Source organism: Saimiri boliviensis, chromosome 4, assembly GCF_048565385.1.
Source record: "Saimiri boliviensis isolate mSaiBol1 chromosome 4, mSaiBol1.pri, whole genome shotgun sequence".
Lineage (NCBI taxonomy): Eukaryota > Metazoa > Chordata > Mammalia > Primates > Cebidae > Saimiri > Saimiri boliviensis.
Genome location: NC_133452.1, coordinates 103,455,245 through 103,467,492, shown reverse-complemented (window position 1 = coordinate 103,467,492; position 12,248 = coordinate 103,455,245). Strand labels below are relative to the sequence as shown.

The window sequence follows — 12,248 nt, the reverse complement described above, 5'->3', positions numbered from 1 at the left end:
CTCCAGAGCAACAGTTCATTGATTGGCCCAGAAAGGAATGAATGACCAAAGCTAAGCCAAGGAGTTACTTCCCTGGATATTGGGACTTGGGACCAAGACAGTAAGAGGAGTTTCCCTGAGAGCGCTGAACATTCTGAGCACGTTAAGCAATGAAGCCCATGAGTCACCAGAAACCACACGTTCTGCCATGCGGAGTAGAATGGTAAGTGGCAAGAGAGAAAAAAGACACCTGTGTGCAGACAGAAGTGAAGCATAGAGGCAGCTGGATAAACACTTATAGAAAACAGATTTCAGAGAGATTTGCAAACTATAAGGCTACTAGAGAGGCATCACTCTTAGATAAACTCAGACAGCTGGTGTGCTACAGTAAATACTAGAGAAAAACTGGCTACTTTGAAGATAGCTAATGATACTCAACTGTGAGCAATTGCCTACAGAAACTGGGAGCTCTCTGCATTGGTATCAGTGTTCAGATAGAAGCCCATGGCCATTGAACACTGATCCACTGAGAACATAGAACGGTGTAGTGACAACAAATAGAGCAAAGTCGAGATGAGAAAAGATGACCTGAACATAGACCCTGCTACCATAAGCTTATAATTTGTGCAGAGGGACATGTGACTAGTACATGGACATGACTGACCTGATTTTATATCATGCATATGTCGACTATGTAATAAATTCAATGTAATTTAACTTCACAGGATAGATTGAGTGATTCATAATCAATCACTTAAATACTCAAAAGGCATGAGTGGATTAACCCTATGAGTGATTCATAATCAATCACTTAAATACTCAAACGGCATGAGTGGATTAACCCTATGAGTGATTCATAATCAATCACTTAAATACTCAAAAGGCATGAGTGGATTAACCCTATGAGTGATTCATAATCAATCACTTAAATACTCAAACGGCATGAGTGGATTAACCCTACAAGGTGTAGTCGTAGGTTCTTCTGAACCTAGAAGATTGCAACTGGCAATGTCAACAACATTCAGATTTTTCAGAGTATGAATGAAACAAGACATAAACAGTCCTGTCCAAGATGTGCTCTGCATTCCTGTCCCTTAGTCCTACTGACTCAGTCACACTTATAAACACTTTTATGTTTGTAACTTCTTGCCCTGTCTCCTTCCCCTGGAGTAATTTTCTATCTCCCACCATCGCACCCTATCTATTTTTTAAGTTCCTACTCACATATCATCAGTGTGATGTTTTCCCCTATACCCCAGGCAATCTGAGTAGCTTTGAATCCTGTGATCAGCCACTTCTATGAAACAATTTCTACAGTTGTCACATTACCTTAAATTACATGTTCACATGCCTGTCTTTCCCAGCTATGTCATATTCATCGCTGTATTCCTCAAATCTAGCACACTGCCTGTACTGAATGGTTATCGAGTGAAAGCATTAAATAATTAATTCCTAATTACTATGCATTGTAATAATGGTTACAGTTTTTCAATTTGTGACAAAATTAACTCTGCTGTAATTTTATATAGACATGGCAATAACATAAACTTTGGTTATTGTGTGTTCATTCTTGTTAGTCAGCTATCCATGCAATACAGCTATCCCTTTAGAACCTTAGCACTTAAAAACACAATCAATCAAAAAAATAGTATATGGTAGATGAGCACGTTCTTCTCTAAACAAAGATACCTATATCATACCCTCACTTTAGGAGGTATGAAAGGATGAAAGGGAAATACATTTGATATTTTTTGAATTCTGCTTTAAATATATTTCTAAGAATCAGCTATGAAATTACAAAAGGCAGCATTTGGGCAAAAAATATGGAAGTGTTGCTAAATTTTGTAGATTGCTAATCCTACCCAGTTTCAGTTTCTTGGCCAATGCATCAATTTGATTGGTAGGGTCAGACCCCATGGACAGGAAACATATCAGAGGTGTTCGGGTATCACTTTCTTCCCAAGTTTTCTCCAGATTTAAGATAACTGGTTCTGTGTACTTCTCCTCCAAAGAATCTGCAATATACTTTCTTGCTTGAAAAACAGTACGGTCTGGGCACCAAGACCTAAAAATGAATACAAGTTAGCCAAAATAAACTAAGTGTGTTCATTTTTTATTCTATCTAATTCTGAGTAAGTAAAAACACACATTTAATTGGCAAAAGGGCAATGAGCTAATTCCTACTTTTCCACATCTGTGTAAGAGGAACGGCAAGGTTTCCTATCCATGGAGGAACACAAATTTAATTGCACGGTTTTGGTGCCAGCCAGGCATTAGCAAGAAGTAGGGCAGAGCCCACAACAACAGTGTCCTCTGTCGGCTCCAATACATAGTAGGGGCTAAACTGTCACACGCTCTGAAGCTCCACAACCTTCAGGGGAATAACCAACATGCCAAAAATGCCAAGAGTAAGTTGGTCAGCAAGCCATTTGTGGCATACCATTTGTGTAGTGCACACCATAGCAAGTTCTACACACACGGACACATTGGATAAGAGTCATTTAATACTGACATGATAAAGCACAGATAAGTCCCACAGACTTTTTTTTTTTTTTTTTTTTTTTTTTTGCTACTAGATTGCACTATTTGACATAGATCTAATTTTAAAATGACGGATTAAATATAGACACATTTGGTCCAATAAAATCAAGTAGCCCTTTTATTCTCTGCAGACTATGAGGTCAACATTAGGGTTGTTCTGGTCACTCTTGAAGGTGACAAGAGCTACAAAACAAGTTTTTCTAAGAAGCGCAAACTTTAGTGTATAACACTAGGAAAGATAAAAATGGCTTCAAAATAACCCTACCTCTCTTCATTTTACATTTGGGGACCTCATCTCCCCTGCTTACTCTTCTGCCTTACCCACCCGTCATACACACACAAACACACACACACACACACACACACACACACACACACACACACAGAGAGAGAGAGAGAGAGAGAGAGAGAGAGATTTTTTTCCAATGTGGAATGCCTCTTTGAGTTACGGGGTACTGAGAAATGTAAAAAGTGAAAAGAGAGGAGGATTTTCTTCTTTAATGTCAATTTCAAATTTTGTTTCCATTTTAATAGCCAAAAATAGCATTATATATATTTCAAATTCAATGCAATACTGGTTTTTTTTTTCTCAAATACAATTTAACTTTAGCCTATAAACTAATTGTCTTGTAACTGTGTGAGATCTGTTTTTTTTAAAAGAAATAAATTTAATAATAAATGATTTACACTCAATGGTAAATCATGAACAAAGTGAATAATAAAAGCGTATTTTTCACACTTTTTGCTAAAAACACTATCATTAATACATTGTCAAAATACATCATTTCCTGCCATCATCACCATTTTATTTAAGAACTGCCATCTAAAACCATAATCTGGATGTACATACATTTCTTACAATATTAGATTTGTGCAAAAAGAATTGTGGTTTTTGCCATTACTTTCAATGACAGCAATATAGTGAAGTAAACTCATTGAGATAAAATCTGTAATTTAGCGATATTTTGAGTGATGCTTCTAGGTCTGCTCTCACCTGATAAGTAAAAGTTTACGGCAGGTATCTAGTGAATCATTATATCCATCAGGGATAATTTCCTCCTCTGGAGCATCTCTATCAAACCAGCTTTTCCACCCCTTCTCATTACGAGATATCTAAAAGAAGCAAGCCAATTAGCAAGTCACAGAACTATACGTAATTGGAATATATTAGAAAGGATTCTAAATCACCGTAGAGGGTCATTCTTTACAGGCAGATAATTTTTCAAGTGTAACAACACAGTTTAAACCTTTCTTCAGGATCAATGACTTGAATAATGTGGATATTACTATTCCCTTTCAGTTCTTCTTCCATTATTTTCTACATTATTTGCTATGATTGGATCATGTGTCGACTACACCAAATGATTGGGTCAGAAGAAACACAAATCAAGGTTTCCCAAGCTTGGTATCATTGTCATTTGGATCTGAATATTTTTATGTCAGGGGGGCTGTCCTGGGCATTGTAGGATGTTTAGCAGCGTCCCTATCCACTAGATACCAGTAGCACCCTCCACCCGGGTCCCAACAATCAAAAATGTCTCCAGACATGGCCAAATGCTCCTGGGGGTGGGTAGATTATCCTCAGTTGAGTGCCACTAACAGACCATTCTGATAACCCAACCTCTAAATGTTGATCTCTACTTAAAAAATAGTGACTGATAGATGACAAAATCAAAACTTTTATTTTCCTAGTGATCCCTCACCTTGAGATCTAAAACTTAAAAATGAAAGTAGTCTTTCCAAGAGCTGGTCTCAAATATTGTTCAGAAGCATGAAATAAGGTTTTAGAGCATGAAATCAGGTTTTTAGAGGCATTAAAATGTGCTCCCTGCAGCCCAAGTGCCATCAAGGCTAATTACAAAAACTATAGATTATTGAGCCAATCCCTGCTCTTCAGCAACAATCAGGCTGGGTTATTTAGACAATGTTTGTACGTGTGCTTTTAAAAAAAGCCATGGCAAGCAATAATAGCAAATAGCAAAGGCTCGTACAGCAGATACCATGTGCCAGACTTGAGGATTACACTTTTCCCTCTATTACCCCTACTTTTTGTTGAGACATAGGGAGGTTAAATAACTGTTCAAAGTCTCTTATCTATGATGTGAACAATTCATCATACAGGATACAGACAGAATATAAATTAATAACAGAACAGTTACTCTGTAACTCAGTTGTTCCCACTTTGTCCCTGAGTCACTAAAAGATGAAGGGGATTTCTGAAATATTTCACAACTGCTACCTATCTCCTGAAGATTGCAGCAGCTCTCTCTGGTTGGCTGTCCTCAAAGAAACTGCCTGCATGGCAGGGCCTGAATGTCGTCAGCCCTACCTTGCGGCACATGCACCTGTGCACTGCTGCCCACAGTGCCCCCCGCAGGCCTCCTCCACAACTGCAGCTGGAGAGGAGGCACAGGGAGAAAGTGGATAACTATTCTTCATCTACTGAGCCTCCACCTGCTAATTTTGACTTGACCACACTAGAGCTTCTGGGGTGAGCTGCAGCCACGATGGGTAATAAGATGACTTCCAGCCCCTGGATGTCCACCTCGATTTCTCATTCATTTTCCTGGCCCTTGGCCTGGGATGCCAAGGTCAGGGTAGCTGCTCTTTGAGGTTATTTTGATTCAGTTCCTGACATCCACTCAGCTGGAAGACTGACCTTCCGCTTCCTCCTTTTCTTCCCACAGGCAGGCCAGACTAATGGCCACCTGACTGCAGGTCTCCACTGAACTTTTGCAACCTTCCTAAGAACTGCTCCTCACCCCACTTCTGGCCTGTCTGGTGGTCGAAGAGGAGATGGATAGGAATAACTCATGATGGCCTGGGAAGAGCATGAGCTTTGCCACTTATCGACGATGAGGTCTTGGGCAAGTACTCAACCTCTTTGTATGTCCAGTTTCTCATCTACAAATTAGGGTTAATAACCCTGCCCTTCTGCAGCAGGGTTGTTGTTGCAAAGTACCCATCCCATAGTAAGCAGTAATAGCTACTAGATTCTACATCATGGGTACTTAAAATCTAGTTGGCAGAGGCAAACAATAATAAATATCCTTCTATCAATATAAACCATCAGAAGAGGACATGGGTTTGAGTGATTTTTCTAATGGTTCTTGATGATCTCCCTTCCTGATCTCTGACCAGACCGAGATCACTTTCTTTTTCCAAACATTTGTTTGTGCTTGGAGAACTCATCTGTGGTTGTACTACAAAGCTCACTATCCATCCACAGAGGGAACCTAGAGAGTTTATTCAATTGACTCTGGCCCAACCAGTCTGAATATGTAGCATCTACACAATGTTTTAGAAATGCCACTGAACAAACAGAGGCAGCTAACACAGTATGTTGGGTGAGGGGTTGGTGATTGCAGTGTGAGGCTCTGCCAACCTGCCGTCTACCTATGGCCCTATCTATCAGTCACTAGCAGCCACAGGAAAAAAATGATTATTGTCATTTCACACTGGGAAACTGCAGACTCCATCAGTAACAGGCAGTTGTAGCCAACGGACCCCAATAAGAAACAGCTTTCTTTATTCTGAGTTGCACGATTGTTTTCCAGTGACAATTGACTCAACAATTAATCCATGTCAATCAACACACATTTTCAAATAAGAAAAAAAATCAACAGGTAAATCAGTACCTATTTCTCCATTTTCACCCTTATATTTTACCACTAAAATAATTTTTTAGAGGGACCTCAACCTCTTAATTTAACTCACATTCTAATCCACACAAATTACTTAATCATACGCAGAAGTTAAAGTATAAAAGCATAAATCATCTATAATAAAAGGATCCATCCACTGGTTCTGATTCTAGCAGCAACTCAAACAGGCAAATAAAATGGCCAAGCCCACCACACAGGAGGAAAACATAGTTGGCTGCACCTATGAAGAGGGTAACCCTGAGGTCCATCTGCCCAAGATCTCTCCCAGACAGCCACAGAGACTCAAATCGAAACTACTTGGTAGATTTTTTTAGGGTGAAGGAATTGCTGCCAGGAAGCCCTAGTTTAAGTGGCCCGAGTGTGTTTGGGTTTGAAGATCTGCATTTTTAACCAGCCCTTTGTTGCATTACCTGGTTCATAATTTCTGCAAATTGTGGAAGTTTACTCAGCTCCACAAGATTCAGCCAAGTCATGTCAAGGATCCAGCGGAAGGGTTTGGGAGGGCAGGCTTTCAGATCCAGAGCTGCTCCCCCTGCGGAAGAGCATCAGATGGGGTGAATTGGGTGAGCCTGTACTTCATTTTTCAAATTTAGTTTCCAAATAATAAAAGCAAGATAGCCACATTACTGAAAATGTGGAAAATTGGGAAATAATATTACAGAAAATGTGGGGGGTTTTTTAGTACATTTCCTTGAAGTCTTGGTGTTTTATTTACTGATTTAGATCATTTTATAAGGTACAAATAACAACTCTGTCATTTTTCCCTGCAAAGAATTTTTCTCAGGTGGTTATAACTGTTTGCTTTTTAATTGATTTTAAACAATATAAAATTTATAATTCTGATATAAATGAATATGTTGATCTTCTCATGTGTGAGATTTTTAAATATCACTTGTTAGTCATTACTCCTCCAGAAGCTTGCCATTAAACAACACCTGTTACCAGGTCAAACAGATAGATAGATAAAGAGATGGATGGATTTGGGTTAGGGTTAGGGTTAGCGTTAGGGTTAGAGTTAAAGTTAGGGTTAGGGTTAGGGTTAAGGTTGGAGTTGGCATTAGGGAAGAAGGGTAGGAGAAAGGGAAGCTAGAGAGAGAAAGAAAGAGGGAGGGAAGAAAGAAGTGAAGGAGGAAATGATGTAACAGATCTATGAGTTTTTAGCAGATGACTAATATTTAAATAATTTATCTATTCATTGATTGAACAAATATTTATTGAGCACCCTCTAGATATTTGGCATGTCCCAGGCACTGGGAGTATAGCAGAGAAAACCCAACAAGGCCCTGACATTTACAGAGCTTGAATCCAGTAGAGAATGAGTTATAGCACTGGATCATATTCTGAAGCAAATCACAGGTCAAATGAGTATGGCCAGCATTATCCAATGAAATACATAATTCTATTTACAATTACAAAATTCCTCTACTGCATGTCTTTAGTAATGTAACATAATAATTCCAGCTCCACTGTGGTTCAATTCAGATGTATGCAAAATAGTGATTCTTGAACTTATAAATCTTATCATCTTCCTTAGGAACTCATCATTCCTTCCAGTTTCACAAATCAACTCATGGGCCAAAAAAGACGGATGAGGGGAACTACGCGTCTTTGCTCTCCCTATTTAGCATCATCCTGAATAGCTGTATGAACTAAAGTCCTTTTTTAATATAAACCCTTTGCTCCACCACAGAGCACTTGGGAATCTGTGGCTCTGAGTGCAACGCCTTTAGAACAACATGTAAACCTTCTTCTCGCTGTCTGTCCCGCTGCAACCTGGAGACAGAGGAGGTCTCTCTGGAGCACCAGTATTGCTAATGTAAGAGTCACTGGTGTGAGAAGCAACCACTAGAGAGAGCCATCTGCAGCTCTAACAGATTCTGTTGCTCTAACAGAGACAAACTCACCCCTTTTCATCTTCCAGAGATGTTTTCATGTAATCCTGAGCCTCAGAGACACCAAGAAAAGAAATCTAAACTACCTTTGTGTTTCCAAACATATTGAGCACCTAAACTAACCCAGAACAATGACAGCCCTTCCTATTCCCCAAATATCCTGGTTCTGTCACTTACTAGCTACATAAACTTGGACAAAAAACATGAATCCCTCTCAGTTTCCTCATCTGACCAATGCATGTGTAATAGAATCTACCAGATTGGTTGCTGTGATGGTTAAATATATTAATGTATCTAGAACAGTATAGAACCACAATAAAAGCTATGAAATCATTAGCTGTTGTTCTGACATTCTCTCTCTCTCTCTCTCTCTCTCTCTCTCTCTCTCTCTCTCTCTCTTTCTCTCTCCCTCTCTCTCTCTTTCCCTGCTTGGAAGGTCCAGGTCCAATCCAATTTGGAAGGCAAGAAAAGAACCCCTAAGGTGTCTTTTTGTTCATAGTCCATGACACACACACAAAAAGATAATATCTTTCTAAAATAACCAGGCAGGGAAGAAAGGTACATCCCATTGCTCTATAATGCAGGATTGCCCCTGATATCCATTTAATTTTTCAAAGTGTTCTGACATTTTTGATTGAAGAAGAAAGTCAAAGGCACATTCCAAATATTGCAGAAAGCAAGTAGTAATTGAAACCAAAAAAAATTGTCACTCTTGGAAAATCAAACATTTCTGCTACTCTCCCACTCTTCCCATTAAGTATTGAGTTCAAAATGATTTTTAAAAGTGTCTATGATCTAAGGACCATATTTGTTAACTTTGTAAAAAGCATTAAAAACAAAGTAATACCATCTTTTAAAAAATAATTCAGTCAAGATGTAAGCTAGTTCAAAACTAAAACAAATTTTATAATAAACCTTTTTGCTTAAAAGGAAAAACTCATTGCTGAGCCAATTGTACTGCTGTCAATCAACCCAACATACAATCCCAAATTAATCTTCTTAAAGCACTGTTCTGTTCATGCCACATCTGTGCTCATAAAATGTTCGATGGCTCCCTACTGACAACTAAATTAAATCCAGACTCCTCTCACTGGCTCTCCTGGCCCTATACAATATAGTTCTTCCTGACTCCAGTTTTATGAAAGGTGGTCACAAATGTACTCACACCGCAACCCATGTGTTCAGCCTTATTTTTCTGTAACAAATCTAATCCTCCCCGATGAATTCCCTCCCCACTGTGTTGCCATGTTTCTCAGTCTCCTCTGATTTACCCCCCACTCTTTCAATAACCCAGTCTCTTTTGGGTAGTAGCTCTGGTCTGGCAGGTTGGTGGGTGGGAGAGGAGAGACAGGGTGGGATTACATCTTAGTGGAACCATGCCTCAGGTCTGCAGGCTACTCTCCAGGCTCCACAGGCCTTAGTTGCAAGCTGGGTCCCTGTACTGTATCCCCTGAGCTATGACAAGTGTTATCTGACCTGTCGGGGCCCTGGGCTGCAATCCACTGCCCCAGCACCTGGCTTTGGTCCTTTGTCTCCAGGTACAAAGTTCTCTTTCTCTGCAGCTTTTTGGTTTGACCTGCAGTCTCTGCTGTGTGCCAGCCCTCTCAACACTTGAATGTCATCACACGCCTACTTGCCAAACCTCAGGCTCACCAGTCCAGCCACTCCCCTGCTTCCATGGTGGGCGTGGCACTGGGCAGAATGCAGGGGCATCTCCTATGTGGAAGTTTCTCCAGCACTCTCCTCTACTCACATCCCTCAGGAGGCAAGGAAGAGATGAGATCTTGTACCGATCTCCTCTTTCTATCTCTGACCTCCTTTTTTCTTCCCACCATCCATTGTGGACCAAGGCACCAGGTTTCCCACTTCTTTCTATGTCATACGTGCCTCCTTCCCAGGTGCCATATTTATTAGCAGATGGCATTCAGGAAGCAAAGTCAGCTCACCAGTAAGGAAAGCTTCAAAAGTATACTTCGCCTCCACTCATATTGCACAGTATCTTAGTCCATTCAGCCACTATCACAAAATACCATATGCTGGGTGGCTTATAAATAATAGAAATTTATTTTCCACAGCTCTGGAGGCTGGGGAAACTAAGATCAAGACCCTGGCAAATTCACTGTCTGGCGAGGATGGCTCCTTTCACTGAGTCCTGACGTGGTGGAAGGGGGAATCAGCTCCCTCTAGCCTCTTTCCTAAAGGCACCAATCCCATTCATGAGAGCTCTACACTCATGACCTCATCACCTTAGGCCTCATAATATCACCATCTTGGGGGATAAGATGTCAACAGATGAATTTTGAGGGGACACAAACATTCAGACCATAGTGCATAGACAGAAGGCTCCCCAGATTGTGGGGGCCATTTTGCTGCCATTGCTGCGTGGATTCCAGTGTGCTTCAATGACCCCCCTTCCCCTCTGCCCAGTGTCCTACAACACCAGGGCTGTAGCCCAAGTCCAAATGAGGGCTTAAAGGTTTTTGAAATGAGGTAAAGTAGGTTTCTAGATTGGGTAAATTCATTTGTTTTACTTAAACACCCCCAAGACCAAAACCTCATACATCTGGACACTCGGGAGTGCCTCCTCCCCACCCCCGATAGTGCTCCTTGTACCGTCCCACACTGCCTTAAGACACTGACTTCCCCAAGTGCATTAGACCAGCGAAAAAATATGAACTAGATGATACATTTAAACGTCCTTTGAACTACCAAAAATAAAACCTGTGTTCACGAAAAAGGCACATAGAAGAAATTTCAGAGATTATGCAAAATAGTTTGCAAAGTTTCCACAGTGGGTAATCTAACCTGAATCTGAGGAAGGAATTAAATGAAGTGGAGAAAGAGTAAGAAGTTACAGGTAACTGCCTGTTTATTATAAACAGGATGCAGAGGACAAAAGCGTAGCAGGTATCACCTTGTAGGGTGGAAATACTCCACATTTTTCCCCTAGATTATCTTTCATTCCCATGGCTTTGGTTGTTATTTCAGTGCTCCATCTTTGTAACTGCCTGACTTCTCTCAGACCACCTAGGTTATCTTTTCTAACTGTTTTCTGGATAGCTCAAATTTCACATGTCTGTAGTAATCACAGCTGGTCACAAACCTGTTTCCTCGCTTTTCAAACACATGGGGAATTGCATTTCTCTGTTCTTTCTGAAGTTAGATGTGGCTGCATGTCTTGCTTGGCTAAGGAAGTAGGAGCGTAAGTGACATGTGTCACTCGTGGGGTAACTTTTTTTTTTTCTTTATAGAGACGGGGTTTCATCATGTTGGCCAGGATGGTCTCGATCTCTTGACCTTGTGATCCGCCCACTGTGGCCCCCCAAAGTGCTGGGATTACAGGTGTGAGCCACCACGCCCGGCCATCATGGGATAACTTTTAAGGGCCAGTGTACAGTCTGCCACATTCTTGCCCCTCTGCCATAGTAGTTATGGAAACAATTTGGATTTCAGCATGTTGGAGAGGTAACATGAATGAGAAGTACACCTTGGTTAAGTCACTGAAATTCTGGGAATGCTTTTATAGCAGCAAAACCTGGCCTATTCTGCCTAAATAGGTCCTAAAATCACATCCAGCAACCCCCCACTCCATCCCTCCTCAAACCAGCTCCTTTTCCAACCAACCAGTCCAGAAATCTCTGCATAGACTAGAAATCTTAGACTCATTTCTGCCTGCTCTCTTAGCTCTTGTATGCCTTGGTTTTGCCATTTTACCTCTCTAATCTCTCATATCCTTATCTCCCTGTATATAACCATTGCCTTTACCCTAGTTGGGAATGCATTCCTGCAGTTGGGAAGATTAAAAGAGACTCCCTTGAACCTCTTTTCTTTGATCCTTACACGGGTGCCAAGGTCATCTTCCTAAATGACCGTAATGACACGTCACCACCTTACACAATTCCATTTGTTACCAGATCTAGAAAATCCTTCCTATAGGAATCCAAGCTCTCCACAGTATGTCACCAGTTTACACGTCCAGCTCTATTTCTCAGTATGCCTCCATATCCACCTTTCATTTTAACAAAACCAGACTGTTTTCCACAACTTAGATGTATTCCACTCATTCCCTTTTTCATACTGTTCCATTTCACCATGAAATGTTTTCCTCATTTCTACCTCTTCAGGGTCCACTTCAAATGCCACTTTCTTTTTGGGGTGTGGGGAGCCAGAA

General features: G+C 40.7%; 1 protein-coding gene across 1 annotated transcript in view; it reads right to left on the bottom strand.

Annotated features, from left to right (window-relative positions):
- DNAH8 (dynein axonemal heavy chain 8) overlaps positions 1-12,248 on the bottom strand; it is a 313,022-nt gene that overhangs the window by 69,395 nt on the left and 231,379 nt on the right. Inside the window, exons 79-81 of the mRNA XM_039467518.2 lie at positions 6,596-6,717; positions 3,515-3,633; positions 1,842-2,044 (exon numbers count right to left, since the gene is read on the bottom strand). Of these exons, the coding sequence (XP_039323452.2) occupies positions 1,842-2,044; positions 3,515-3,633; positions 6,596-6,717 (444 nt within the window). The remainder of the gene's footprint in view (positions 1-1,841; positions 2,045-3,514; positions 3,634-6,595; positions 6,718-12,248) is intronic.